We start from the raw sequence: 16,016 nt of genomic DNA, 5'->3' as shown, positions 1-16,016 counted from the left end.
GGAAGGTATATTCCATTTCCTTTTCTGGTCAAAATATGTCCCCAACCTTTCTCCTTGCTCATAGTACATTAAATAGTAAGCATCATGAGGAAGTCTGTTTATTTTCTATATTATAAATGCTAAAGGAACTACCTTTTATTTTTATACATAACAATGCCAATAAACATCAATAGCAAATATCCTCAGATATAAAAAGACAGCAAGTTTTAAAAATACACTGTAAGTTGCTGTTTAAAGCAGTAATTCTCAGACAGAGATTTGAAATAAAAGGTACAAATCACAAGGCCTTACATACAAAAAAATTTCAGTTAGACGGAGTTGAAATAACAAGCAATTAGAAAAGCTGTCTTATTCTTGCTTTACAGGTGAGAATTCTATGAGCTTTTAACTTAAAAAGACTGAGCACTGTCTGAATACAATAGAAATTGGAACAAACTAAAGCTGGGGGTTTCCCAATTATTTTATTGAGGTAACTTTTCCCAATTTTATACATATTTGCATTTATGTATACTTAAGTAAGCTACACCATGTTCTAAGGCACTTGGAATTGTGCACAGCAAAGTATCCTATAATATTATACAACTAAATAGAGCATCATTTTGCTTCTTAAATAACACAAATACCAGTACAGAATAAAAAAGATAATACATAGTCTTTCAGATTACAATAGTGGAATACATATACATATGTGTGTATACTTGCAGATATTTATACCCACATACTATAATACAGTACAGATCAATAACAACAACAATGAAGAAGAGAAACTGTCATGTTAGTTGGTGTACAGTTCCAGTTATGTACACTCACAGATATTATACCTGTGTAATATGCAGGATTAGATCACTCATTGGAAATCAGTCAGTCAGTCTAATAATGATCACAGCTTACCATCCTTATCACTTTAACCAAAGCTCGAAATAAAAAAGAACAGCTAGAGTGCTTTATTTAAAAATGACTGTTACATAGAGAAAAAGGACTAGTTTGAATTTTTGGGTAGGTACTAAATCTGGTGAAATCGGTGCAGAATGTTTTGAACACATTGGCACATTTCTAAGCCACAGAAGGAATACTTTAAAATATCAAAAAAAAACTAGTGCCTATATTTTAAGTAATGAAAGTGGTTTGACCCTAGATTCATGCAGATTGTTTTCTAATGCTACGTAGTTAGCACTGTAATGGCAACTTCTCCTTGTGGAAGTTCTCTAAGCGATGCAATAATATGAACTCTAACAAAAGCATTCAGTAAGGGAAAAGCCCCCCAAATTGGCAAGTGGCACAAATATTATTGGCATTTTAACATACCATAAAATTGACCTGAGGGTGGAGTGGCATTCTGCCTCATTTACTCCCTTCAATTGATTCTTAAAAACAAAAAACAAACAAACAAACACTGGTATTTATAATAAGACACGAATTCTTAAGCACCATCGAAAAGTTCACAATATAACCACCTTTATCAACTTTGAGTTGCTCTCTCTCAAAAAAGACATTTAAAAATTTCAGTATGTTATAAAATTTTAGTGGCTAAATTAATTCCATTCTATTAGCCACAATTAATCCACATCATTTCAAGACACATGTACCATTCAATTTTGGTGATAAAAAGCGACAAAGAGAGTAAGTATGTTTATGTATTGTTAGTATAATTTAATAATAGTGCACCTAGGTAAAACTTGTTTTGTTTTGTGCAGGGTGATCACTGAAATATAAACAATGTGCATGCAATCCAGTTAACCCACATTTCCTTCATAGCATTCACAAATCTTAACATAGTTGAACCACATGACTCTATTTACACAGGGGGAATTCAAACATTTGCATGTGGATTAAATGCTTTTTTAATAGGATAACCAGGGGACTGTTTTGGAACGCATGGGGTGCACCTTACCAGGTGAAATCTAATGGTGATCTCACAGACCACAGGTTTTGTTTCGATTGTCAGCTATCTCGTTTGTGGCTAAGTCACGCACGAGGACAAAGTCACGCATGACATTGACAAAGACTATGAGCAACAGTGGAGTTCGGAAGTAAAATGGTGAGGCCAAACAAAGGAAAGATTTTCTTCATGTGACATCTCTCGTGTACGTACATGCAGGGACTGGCCCGTGCTATGCCCATTAGAACTGCCATGGCGAACCAGTCACCTCCTCCCTGAAGAACTGGCAAATAAAAGGTCAAAATGAAGGGGGGAAGAAATGATTCAGAGCCCAAAGAAATGAATGCAAGGCAAGCTGAGAAGACATTTTGACAGGCACTTTTTCCTGTGTGTCCTCAAATTGCAACGGACAGTGGTATTGAAGGGAGGTGGTACTGCCCTCCCAGGAGGGCATTTGAACCTGGGGCATGTGGGGGAGGTCTTTATACGTTTGGTTTTTACAATGACTGGGCTTACTACTGGCATTTAATCAGCAGGGGCTTGGTACAGTAAACCACTTATAAGGTGTGGGACATTTCTGTACGCCAAAGAATCACCCAGCTCCAAATGCCAACAGCAACCCCACTGAAAAACACCAATCCACAGTGCTTTGCTCTTATACATAGCTGTACTAGCAATCTGACGAGCTAAATTATATATATATATATATACACATATAGTGTGTGTGTGCGTGTGTGTGTGTGTGTGTAGCAAATCCTAGCATAGCTAAAAATGACCCTTGCCAATAGGGTTGGCTTTTGGTGGGAATAGTTGCCACAGGAGATTCTATTTTTCTTTCTCTTTCTTTTCTTTTTTTTTTTGGGGGGGGGCCAGAAATCTTACAACATATATAATGGGATTTGTTAATTTGAAAAAGTCTAAGGAGACTATGAAAAAGCTTAAGTGGACTATGTTTTGGTTGTTTTCTAGAAAGGCTAATGGTGGTTCACATTCCCATACAGGCTAGAGCTTAATGATTGAAAAAAAAAGAGAGAATGGTTTGGGAGTGTCCTAACTTTGTTCCCACCCACCACCCTTTGGCCACGCTCAAATTATAGTGCAGTCCCATGCTGCTCTTTGAAACTTGAGTTTGAACTATCTGGAGATGTGCTCTGTCTCAAGAAATGATTCTATTAATTTGATGATTATTTTTGCCATTATATTCCCCTCTAGAACATATTTGTTTTAGAAGTTTATTTTGCTTTGTCAAATACAACAATGTGATACAGCTCACCAATAAGTAGAGAGCAAATACTCAATAGTGGAAGATTAACTATTTCAAGAGGCCAAGAGACAACTTTGTAAATAAATGGCATCTAAGTGGTTCTTTAGTGTTCACAGCATACTCTTAACGATGTGAATAAATTAATTTTTGTCTCAAAGTATATACTTTCACTAGTAAGTCAGGCTTAAAAATATGATTGGAATTTAGGAATGCTTAAGCTACCATCCTGATGAAGTCACATAGATTTATGTCTCTTGTACAATTTTGATTATCTCTCTCCTACTCTGAGGGAGTGTTCTCACTGTGAAACGTGCTGCTGGGACCACATAAAAAATGACTGACTGAAGAACATTTTGAGAAAGAAAGGAGGAAAAGAAAGCTTTCACTGTTTAAATGTGGGCATACTACTCTTATCTACTATATGGTAGACAAGACTGCCTTTTTCTATTGTGACTAGAGTATAATTTTTAAAGGTTGTGTTTGTGTGACTCCATTAAGTATAAATATAATGCCTGTTATGTATTAAAAATGTGGTACGTATCAAGATATTCAGTGTTAATGCAGATTTTTCTCTCTTTGAAATGTAAGCTACTGTATTTTTTTTTTAAGTCCTAATGCAGCACTAAATTAATTGCAGGGTGTAAGTCCCAAATTATGGGTTTTAAGGACTTACCTCTCATTTTCAATATTAGGTCATTTTTGAAGGGTGTATTCAATTCCTTTACTTTCTTAAATAGATTTTCATTTAAATTTCAGAACTTTCTACTTGCAGAATGTATTTACTAACACTAGAGAAAGATGAGTGAACAATCATTATGCTAATAAAAGACATAAAAATGAAACCAGAAAGTCAGTTTTTCTGGATAAATCAAAGAGATAGATGAGTTGAGTTTTTCCTCCATTTAAAACAGCTACTGAGATACCAAAAATGGTTCTCTGAATATTGTAGATTTCATTTAAATAATTTAAGGAATTAACATAAGGATGAACTATATTGACCATAAAAAAGGCAAGACATTTCACATACACAGGAAATTATCAGGCGGGCTGCCTTAAATTAACGCTGATCACCAGAGACTTAATTGGTAATGGCCATGAAGATGTTGATAAAGCCCATGGTATCTTCTTACTACCTTAATGTTCATGTTCCTTCTCTCCATTTTAAGAAAGATGGAAACGACCACTTTGTGTTTTACAGTCTGTCTAGTTCTTTCCCGGCTGGGACCTTCCTGGAGATGGGTTTGTTTTTTTCCTTCACCGTACCTTGGGGACTCAGGAAAAAACCACACACTTCCTCGGCCTAATGTTGCACTTTAAATAGGGACAAACCTGGAGCTATGTTACAACAATGCGATTCACACACATTTATTTTCTTTATAGAACTGCAGCTCATTGGCTGGCTTGTAGGAAGGAATGCTGACGTTGCAGAAATGCTCAGACAGAAGCATAATTAGATGGAGGCGGGGGAGGTCCAAGCCTTTGCAACCTTTCAGGGCTGCCCGGTGAGAGACCTCCAGACGGGCAGCTGGGGTGGATGTGCATTGTTTCTGCCTTTTAGATTTAGCTGTGAAAATAGAGTTTTATTCTGCAAAATACATCTTAGTTCATAATCCTTCGAGTCTTTCCACAGCTTCTTATTTAAAGAATCAATCTAATGAAGTAACTGGTGGTTCCAATTCTGAAATATTAGACTAGCAGCGATTCAATTTTTTTTGACTTTTAAACTTCTCTCTTTTAAAATTTTCTCTAAGCATGTAAATCAGTATGAAGGAAAAACATAGGTAGTTCATAAAGCTGACATGTCATACAAGAAAATTATGTATCGAGAGATCAAAGTCTCATTTTTGTACTGGGTGCATCTCATTGTGGGGATAAAAAAAATTGCATCACACACACCACTGGTGAGAAAAATTGTTCCTTTTATCAACCAAAGAGAGACTTTCTTGGGCATGTCTCCTGAGTGATAAAATGGTGCTGTCTCACTTTCCGTTTTTATGGAGGTGAGGCCTTGTGATTAATCAAAACAATATTTGAAGATCATACATAGAGAAAATTAAAATAACATTACATTCCTCAGTATTTTTCCCAAAACAATAAAATGATAATAAAATAAGGAAGAGGATGACTTCAGCCAAATATTTAGAACATAGTTCATGTTTATGGCTGGATTTAAACACTATGAAATGGACAAAACCTCAGCCAGAGAAAGACATGTGGGCATGTACAACATTTTTTCAAAGCAAAAATGTGTCTTCTCCTATTAATGAAATGATAGCAGTGCAGAAATCTAGGTTTATTTTATTAATGCACATAGCTGAGTGAGGCAAAAGGTGCAACAAGGCTGGTTACCTTTCTTAGTTAAAAATGTTCCTGGCTTTTTGTAATAGGCTAATTGGGGCTAAAATTTTTTTATTTTTAAGCAACATCATCCAATTTCAAGTAGTTTTTTTAAAGTATCAATAGATGCCAGGATCCAACTTTGTCCACCAGATGAAATGGTTGTTTTTTGCTTGAAACTGGAAATTACAGTCTTCCATATTATGAACCAGAATTATTTCAGAAAATTCTAGTCCAAGCTTTGAGAATAAAATAAAGTCTATTTAGGTCTTGTCTTGTTATTACACATCTCATGTGTAATTTAATGAAAGGGGAACAAAACAACTGTGAAAGAACAATTAAATGCAATGTTGTATTTATAGATGGTCATATGGACTTGGGAGCAGAAGCTGGGCTGTGCCCGTGAGTCTGTGGAAAATAGCAAGATGACAAGAAGAACTTCTTAATGTAAACAATACTGACTGTGGGCTCATCGGGAAACCTTCCACGACTTTAATTAACTCTGATTTTTTTGTACTGAAAGTCAATGCTATATTTACGGATGCAATCTGCAGACTGTTAAAATACAAAATGGGGTTCTTCTCACTCTCAACTTAGCAGAAAATTTCTGTGTTCTTTTAAGACTTTGGGTATTTTTTTTTTCAATCCATGTGCTTTATCTTTTTAATAGCAGCGATCCAACTTTATGCAGCACTGAAAATAAGCAGTCCTTTGAATTCTCGCTTAGAGCTAACTGCTGGCAGAACACTTGCATTTTGGTTAAGTTTTAACTTTGGATTCAGGTTTTTTAGAAAAAGATGTGATTGTCGATATCATCTTCCTTAGATCAAGGATGGTTGTTTTGACCTTGGAGATAATCAAGCTAGGGAAAGACCAAAACATTTATTTCTAAAGCTTGCTAGATTTATTGGGTCACATCATATCTGACTCTATTCCCAGTCCTGTCATCCTTGTGGAAGGTTGGTACATTAGGTGAGGAGTATAAAAAGAAATGTAAAGTGTGTATAGCTATGCTACTTAGAGCATGCAATAAAATTTGGGTAAGCATGCTGGTTAAGAGTCAGGAAAAGCCTCTCGCATTTAAGAAAAAGATGCATGAAAACATAGACTTATTTCTGGCAATTGGATTCACTGGCACAACATAAAATAATGGTACTATACTGCATCAACATAATGGTGAAACAAGAATATTCTTCTAGGATCAGGTCTTTAAGGAATCCATGTTGAGTGATGAAATCTCCAAATCCCTTAATAAGGTCTCAACTATCAAAAGCCTACTTCAAAAATACATTTGTTTCAATTCTCTCTTTTCTTCATTAACATAATGAAATATTTCTCTTTCTTTCTGATTTCAGCCCCCACCCCTTTCCAGGGCCCACCCATTCCAATCCTCGTTGTTGTTTTTTTTAAAACCCGCACTCTAACATTTGGCTTTCTGATAAAAGGGAGCCAGCGATTGTCTTCTGCTCGTCTTCTTTGATTAAAACCCCTGATGAAGAATAAATGGTGTAACCAATGGTGTCCCTTACCATCAGTACGCATGCTGGACAGCAGGTCACTGCACCCATCCCTTTGCTTGGTGGCCCCATCTGGGCTGTACGGGTGGGGAGCACTTTCCACATGCTTCCTTCACCACAAGATAAACGGAAACACACACATTCAAATCCCAGTGCAATATCAGCTGTTCGGGAAGCAAGGCTTCCCCCAAAGATGGTCAGTCTATGTTTCCAGGGTCTCGCACTTCATTACGGACGATGAAACCTGAAATAAGAAATGGAAGGTCTGTGAGTCTGCGGTGCAGAAGCACAGTCCACATTCAATGAACTGAACATGGTATGGTAATGCTTGTAATGACAGGTGGTTCTGGACATTTCCCACCTGAATTACTGTATAAACTACTGTCAGAACAGAATACTCTTACACGTTAGGTTGGAAAGTAGAGACAGCCCCCTGTACAAATACAAAAGACGCTGGTTATATCATCCAGGATACAGAGCAATCAATATACAAAACATCATTCTCCTTGAGGGTCATGTTCTGACCTGAATTGAGCAGAGTGAGATTATTTCATAAAGGGTTTGGTTACACCTGGTTTGTAGTTATAAAAGGAAAACATCAACAAATAGTCACTATTTCTTTACCTTCAGCTTCTCATCACCTCCCGTCGATGACTCCAAATCTACTTTCTACACTTGAATTTCCAAGTGCTTGCCTGGCATTTCCTTCCAAATGTTCCACAGGCAACATACACAATATAAGCATGTGCACAACTATACAAATTATCTTTCCTTGCAAAACTGCCTTTGCACTTTCTAACTTGGTACAATGTTCTATCTTTTAAGATATTTTTAGCCTAAAACCTCAGATTTGCAACTCATTTCTCTCCTCCACCCTTCCATATCCCATCAGTCATCAAGTCCTGCCTCAATTGCCCATTTCTGAATTCATTAAAGCCCTCACCACCTTTTGCTGGCACGACTTGAGCAGCATGCTAGCTAGCTAGCGGACTTCACAGCCCTCCATGCGAGTCCCTGGCAATTTGTCGCAGCCTGTGCTTTTGAACATGCTGTTCCCTAATACTACGTATGAGCCCCTGCCTTTATTGTCCATCTCCATTTTCATATTCAGGATCAAGGTCAAATGCCATTTTCTGCATAAGGCCTTACCTGGTCTACCTCTTCGGCCTACTTCTGTGACTCTTTTCAGCATTTATGCAACTCTATTCAGCATTTTGTCTTATCTAATCTATCGTTCACTTGCCCCAGTAAACCACTCTCCGAATTCATTTCCCTGTCCCAGGCCCATCGATTTGGAGACCAGTTCTATGCCCCACACTGTCACTAGCGTCACTAGCACCACCGTCATCATAAATACTCATTCAATTATTCTTCTTTGTTAATATCATTGTATTGTTCTCCATTCCCTATCAAATAAAATGTACATTTCTTAAGAGTGGTGATTGCGGCCTTTCATTTATCTAGAAACCCATGCTCCTAGATAAATCTCCCTAACTACCCCCCACATACCCTAAGTTCCAATCATTTGCCCCCAAATGCTCTCTAGATTTGTGCTGATGCATAAGAACAAGTGAAAGAAGACTGGCCATCAATTTTTACTTGGAGAAGCTGCGTCATGGATGCACAGGGTTTGTTATACGACTTTTGCATGTGTGACTTTCCAAAAGTCAAAATAAAAATAAGATATACCAAGCTTTCCAAAACATATGTGACTAACGTAGAAATGTGTCCACTCTGAGTTCAGTTCTTAACTCTACCCCGACCCTAAGCTTGGGCAGGTGTGTGAACACTGATGCTCTACATTTGTTAAACGGACACAATATTACTGTTTCTGTCACCTGGGTCTGATCATGGAAAGTTCCTTCCCACCTCAGACCCTCTGTCCTTCACCTTCTCTCTAATTTGGTTGACCCCCTTTGGGGGTGGAATGCTTTCCTCTCTCCCCAGAGCACCGATGGATTCCTCTTGTCATTTAAATCACAGAATAACTTTTATTTCCTCAGGAGACCCCTTTCTGGGCCCTCCTAGCTATACCCACCCTTGCCCCTCCCACAGCATCGTTACATTTTCTTCATAATACTTAGCACAATTTGATATTATCGTGTTTGTTTCCTTACTTGTTACTGGTTTTTCTTCCTCACTAGAACGTAACCACGTGAGAGTGAGGACGTAAAAGCCAGGACCTTATCGGACTTGTTCTAAATTCTGGCTCGTTCTGTGTGCTCAAAGAATATTTGCTGAATTCATCAATCAATATACTATATATATGTACTTAGAACGTTTTAAATTCTTTCTATAAATTCTATATAACTGAAGAATCCAATTAGGAGGCCCCTAAAATTAATTACAATTAAGTGTATGCGAATCTATGATAACCCATCCGATAGGACATTCCATCATGCTTTCTAGGAAGTCAACCATAACCTGAAGAAAAATATAAACATTCTATAAAAATAGTTCAAGAGTAATTGAAAACCTCTTAAATCAAACTTTTGATATAAAATGTGAGAGGCAGATAATTGTAATGATAGTTAATATTTACTAATGTTTACTATGTGCTCAGCACAAGTTCAACTGCTATACACATATTACCTACTTTAATCCTGAAAATAATCCTACGAGATAGGTAGGTGCTCCTGTACCCCTATGAACAGATGTGGAAATTGAGGCACAGGGATGCTAAGTCATGTGCCCAAGGCAGAGAGCTGGTAAGTGGAAGTGCCAGGCTCCCCATTCTGTATTCTTAACCTACACTAGACAATGAGATCAAAACATGCCTTCATCCATACTTTCATTCAAAGGATTATTTTGGTGTCCTGTGGGTAGAATGGAATAGAAAAGGTGAGCAAATGAATTTCCACATTTGCCAGTCAGTTTTGATTCATTTTGACCAGAGAAAAGTCCTTTTACATACCCTCAGACTATCTGATTGCTACAGTTGTCTCAGAAACACCTGCTTTTTGCCACAAAGGGAAATAGGTGAGCATGGGCCTAGCACAAACATTTTTGCAATTACTAGAAAAGCAAGTCCAGTGATGTCCTTGGGTTTGAAATGAGCAGCCTTACTGCCCTCTATGCAGGAAACACAAGCAGTGCCCACACCACGCAGAGGGAACAGGAGCCCTGGAGGCCATGACAGTACGGACAAATACAAGCATGCTGCCTCTGCAGGATATTTACACCATGAGCTACCAAACATCTGTGTTTGTTAGGTTCAGATTTTCCAGGAGTTACATACAATCTCATGTAATTCAGCAATTATTTTAGCTCTCTGCTACTTTGCTGGGCTTTGTACACCAAACATTCCACAATGTCCTAATATTCATTTGGTCCTGGATTCAAAGGACAAGTTTGGGGAAACACGACATGAGAGGTTTTCTCTTCCCATTGGGAATGTCTGTGGGACGAAGAAGGTAAATTAAAAATTGGGTTGGGTAACAAAGTGGGTCACTGGACCCAAAGAGATTTAGAACCTTTTAAAGCCCAGCATTTTCCTGGAAAGTGTCCTGCTTTTAATTTCCAAAAACTGCAAGACACTATAAGGTTTTTGGTTTTTTTCTGCAGACACTATTTGCCCATGGATTCCACCAGAGTGAGTTCCACAGTCCAGATCGCTTGGAAGGTCACAAACCATCAGCACAGCTTCAAGGGCTAAGAGAGGAAGGTGACCAACCAATAGTGGGAATGCAATAATATGCTAATAAAATCAGGCATCAGAAATGTACCCTCCCTTCATTTGGACTGCCCATATCTGGTAAAAATAAAACCAAAACCAAAAATCCTCATATATTTTCTTGCACTTTCAAATCAGAAAAGGACATTTATAATCCTGCTGAAATTAGGCATCTTATCTTCAAATTCAGCTCCAAAATTTTATGGTTAGAGGTACTGAAAATGCAAATTATGCTTAAGTTTGTTACTACTGAGTGGTTTACATTTATTTAGAAAGAGAAGTTCAGTTTTACTTCCAGAGAAGTTTGCCTACCTGACAGAATGACAGTTTTGGCTTTAGGCTTCAAGTTACTGGAGCCATAAATACATTATCTGTGCCCTAAGGATACTTCAGTTTTTCATCTGCTCTTTTTTTCCAGAACTTTCCTGAGATTCAAATTTGAAGTTATCTATATTTTCTTCTTCTTGTTAAAAATCACAATATATTTTTTCCTATTTCCATACTGTTGAAAGGGAATAAATAGGAGGAAACGCTATTTTTAAATCATGGAATTCAGGAGAAGAGAATTCTTTTCCATAAAGATGGTTCTTTCATAATTTAATTTTTAAAATTTACTCCTGTAATTTCATTCAGATAGTATAACACACAAAATTACTCACAAATGTAAACTATTACTTTCCTATGCGTCCCTATTTGATATACACAGAAATCCTGAATAATTCATTTCCTCTTTATTTAAAAGTGTAGGCACATACTCTCCTACACTTATATTAAACAAAGGAGGAAGTTCTCCTAAAACACTGCTTCTTGTTCTACGTGAGAAGCCCGACAGAATTTTATTATGTCGAATGCTGAACCAAGCTTTCAACTCTGGTGGTTAAAGCAGCATTTTGCAACTCTTTAGTTTCTGTCCAGGTAGCAAGAAAACGGAACACCAGTGGTACTTTCACACCATTGCAGAAGCAGCCTTCTTATTCCTCTGTGCAGGACTCTAATTTTTGTTTCAGTCACATGTGTAGTTCCTGCCATGTCACATTTTGATAAGTGTATCTAGAAGCTGAAAGAGTGGTTTACTTTATTTATAAATCTACATGAGATTGTAATACCTGAAGATGGTAAAGAATGAAATAATTGCTTTAAACACACACACACACACACACACACACACACACACACTATAACCACATTAAGGAAATTAGAAAAGTAGAGAAAAGAAAAAAACAAAACAAAACTATAACCCTACTCTGTAACAAACCATTAAGGTTTTTGATGTCATTTTTTTCTATGCATCTCAATTTTAAATAAAACATACCAGTGCTATACATATACAGTTAGTCAGTATCCTGAGTTTTCCACTCAATGTTATGTCAATGAGCCGTTGAGGCCCATTTTCACTCCAAAAGCATCAATCTAATGATTCTATGAGTCTTTGATAATATTCCTTAATGTAAGTATTACCTTGCACACTCTAAAAAAAAGTTCTCATTTACACAATTCAAAGTTTATTTTTTAAAAGCAATACTCTCTCGATTATAAATCTGATACAAGTTGCCATTTAAAAAAATTAGACAACAGAATTTCCAGAACAAAAATACAATTACCCATAATCTTACCATTCAGCTGTAACCACCTGAAAGTTTAGTTTTTAACTAAAACTTGACCTTTCATACAATATGCTTTTATAATTTAGAGAATTATTTTAAATAGTAGAAATGTCATTTACTATTTAAAAAAAAGTGGCTTGTCTTTGCTATGGTGATCTCCTTCCAGAATGCAATGACCATATTTAATGGCACATAGCCATTCAAATGGTGTTTCGGATTTTGCACAGTCATATGGGTGGTCAGCTGCTGGGGCAGAAAATAGAGGATGTGGCCAGACAAACATCAAGTGTTCTAAGGAACTAAGGTTAGAGCTTGGAACCTCTCAGGCCACAGGATGAATCCTCACAGGGACCACTTGTCCTCATCCTTGTTACATGGCCCTAGAATGCATTCCAATTCCGGAGAGCTACCTGGAAAATACTGGGAGAAACTGGAAGAACTAGATGAAAGGGTGGATCACTCCAACCCTACACTACACTACAGATCAAACATGTCCCAGAATGTATTCCATGATGGAGATTTCACAGGTGACTTCTTGGTACACCAATAGCAAGAATATCACAATTAATATTAGTGCCAGTACATAATTCAAGAAAAGCCAGCATGATGAAATTCTCCTTTATAGAAAGAGTAGGGAATAGATCCTTTATTTTTTCTGTTAAATGTTTATGTTTGACAAGGTAGTAAATTCCTATGTTTCAAAAATTCAAAAGGTTCAAAGGGTGAATAGTGAAAAGAATCCCTCCCATGTCTGTCCCTAGTCACCCAATTCCCCTCTCCAGAGGCAACCGATATTATCTGTTTTTTGTGTCTCTCCCCAGAGATACAGAAGCAACGGAAGCTATACGAGTAAATGGGAATGGATCCTTCCGGTGTTGACTGATACATCACTGTGTGGGAAATTATCTCTGGATAAAGCGGTACCTAGGCAGAGGGAGCAGGGCTGCCTCAACCGTGTGAACCACCCTAAATCCCCTGGGAGTTAACAGATTGAGGTTTTAAAGGGAAGGCTTACTTAATATAAAAGATAATGTCTGGCGCTAATAAGAAGAGCTAAGAAGTGAGCTGCTCTATTATCTTGGTTGCATTTAAAGAGGCAGATAATGATCCACAGCGTGTTTATTTCCTCCAAGGGTGGCTGGTGCTAAGAGCACCACTATGTTTTACATGAGCAATTTTCTAAATGTAAAACATCATCATATTTTTGTATTATTTTGATTAGACACAGCAGTGTTTACCAAAACCTTTTCTTCTTAAAAGAAATACTGAAAACAATTTGAAAATCATAAGCATGATTTTTATTAAGTCTCAGAGCCAAAATATTTCTGTATTGAAATGCAAGTTTAATGATGTAATGTAAATCAATGGAAAAATAGCAGTAGACATTTGCTTTACTGCCAAGTTTTTAAGAAAACTTAAGCAAGGCATATTTATCTGGGTGATATGAATATTTAATTTTTCCATATCTGGAAAGACATTTTGAAGAGTGTTAATCAATGTGTTTTTTGGAAAACTTTTAAAGCTTACCGTTGATATCAACTGCTACAGAAAAAAAGTCTGTAATTTTGTTTTGAAATGCGGCTCATCGCTGTTTGCATCTCTTAATATTTACTTAAACAATGAAGGTATCAATAGACTTTATGGAACATAAGACGCATACTCTAAATTTCTATAGATGAGTAAATACAGAGAAATAGCCAATAGATTTTTTGAAGGTGAGAAAATACCCTATTAGATATAAAAATATGCTACAAACCTATTCTTATTAAGCAGTGTGACAAATGCAAGGAACAGACAATAGCTTGTCTGAGCACAGAAAAGAATCTGAAAACTGACGTATGTGTATATTGAAGGAAGAATCTTACATCAAGAGGGAAATAAGTGGCATTGGGACAATTGACTATTGGTTTAGAACAAAGTAAAATTAGTTTACTCTCGTGAATCACACCCACAAATAAATGCCGAATGGATGAAATATCTAAGTGTAAAAAAAAGTATATATATAATTGAAGAATACTTTCATAATCTTGGCCTTCCTCCACAAAACAAAAAACAATGAAGTAAAAAATAACAATACAGACAAATTTGAATATGCAAACACTTATACAAAAGACCATTAAAAAGCTAAAATGTTACCAGTAGGTTGGAATAAAGTATCATGACATGCAACAAAGGGCCGATAGCCATAATATCTGAGTTTTTATGAAAAGGACAAACAACTCAAAAGAAAATTAGTCAGGGCAAATAAAAAAGAAATGGTCAATAAAGGTATGTTAAGATGCCCAACCTTAGAGAAATAAACTATTAACGTTCATTCTTCAGAATACAGATGCCTCACCACCAACATCACCCCAATTATTATGAGAGTGAGTAGACCAGCCATGCTAGTAAACTCTAGGTGACAGAATGTTATCTTTCAAAATGTAAAAAAATATATATCCAGTGACCTAGCAAATCCACTTATGGGATTACTATAAAAATATTCCTGTGTGTGCACAAAGATACATTTATAAAGCAAGTCAAGGTAGCATTGTCTTACTAATGAAAAACTGAAAATTCCATAAACACCTATCAATAGAATAATTGTTCAGTAACGTATGGTATATTACCTATGAAATGCTATAGAGTCATTTAAATGAATGAGACATACTAATATGGAAATATTTTCTAGATGTTGTTTTGTGTGTGACTAAGAAGGTGTACATAAATGCATACATATCACACACACACACACACACGTTTGTAAATGCACAGAAAAAATGTCTAGAAGGACCTACAATGACCTTTTACCAGTGGTTACTGGTGAGAATGGGAATGAAGTTGGGGAAAGAAGTGAAGGGAATTTTCACTACTATTTGATAGATTTTTGTACTGTTTGAATGCTTTATTAGACTATATTATTTGTACACTTAAAAATACATATATAAAAAAGAAATGAACTTTTCTTCTCCCTGCATCCTATTTTCTTTTTGCTTGTTCATACATAGTGTACAACAGAAAAGAACCTCTTTCAGTATAAATGTTTATTTCTCATAGAATGAGGACTTACTTCCACAAAGGCATTTTAAAATTTTGATTATTTTTTATTATAATTTAGTCTTCATATAATGCTATCAAGTGAGGTAACCAGATACTACGATTTCTAGGAAAGTTACTCAGCAGTAAAACTATCCTGAATGACAAATCCTGGGTTGGGTGCATCTCAGGGTTCAGGATTCAATGACACAAACACATGCCATCTTGCTAGTTGCCCGGAGGGCCCAGCCAGCTCGATGTCACCATAAATATCTAGCCACCTTATTATGATCAGCTTTACTAGAGAAGTGTGACCACAGGTGTCAGATATTAGTATGAACTTTTCCTGACCCCGGAAGTGGAAGGGAAAAAAAGAGTGGACAAATAGGTCCGGCTTGATATGGGCATGTGATGATGGGTCCAAGAGATTATGAAGCCTTCAAACAAACACAAATCTATACATTTAGGATGTCTGAAAGTACTACATGCATTTACAAATAAACACGATACAGGAGGAAACAAATAAGAAATATCTCTAGGAGAATGGTGAGTTTCTTGTGCAGATCAAGTAGTATTATTATAGGAGCAATAGGTATGGAGCAATGCAAGCCCCATGCATTTCAGGGAAGAGGTTTGCTATTAAGTCAGGAAGTTATGCTACTGCTTCTTTTATCATCTGACATGGTCCCCAGTATGGAACACCACCAGGAACAGGAACCACTGCTGA

General features: G+C 36.7%; 1 protein-coding gene across 7 annotated transcripts in view; it reads right to left on the bottom strand.

Moving 5' to 3' along the window:
• Window positions 1–2,745: 2,745 nt before the first annotated feature.
• The window catches only part of PHACTR2 (phosphatase and actin regulator 2), a 232,808-nt gene continuing 219,537 nt past the window's right edge, over window positions 2,746–16,016 (bottom strand). For all 7 annotated transcript variants that reach the window (XM_074333669.1, XM_019744469.2, XM_019744467.2 and 4 more), the window contains one exon: window positions 2,746–7,241. In XM_074333669.1, the coding sequence (XP_074189770.1) occupies window positions 7,226–7,241 (16 nt within the window). In that variant the 3' untranslated portion in view covers window positions 2,746–7,225. The remainder of the gene's footprint in view (window positions 7,242–16,016) is intronic.

Source organism: Rhinolophus sinicus, linkage group LG05 (genome assembly GCF_036562045.2).
Source record: "Rhinolophus sinicus isolate RSC01 linkage group LG05, ASM3656204v1, whole genome shotgun sequence".
Classification (NCBI taxonomy): Eukaryota; Metazoa; Chordata; class Mammalia; order Chiroptera; family Rhinolophidae; genus Rhinolophus; species Rhinolophus sinicus.
This window is presented reverse-complemented; position numbering and strand designations above follow the sequence as displayed.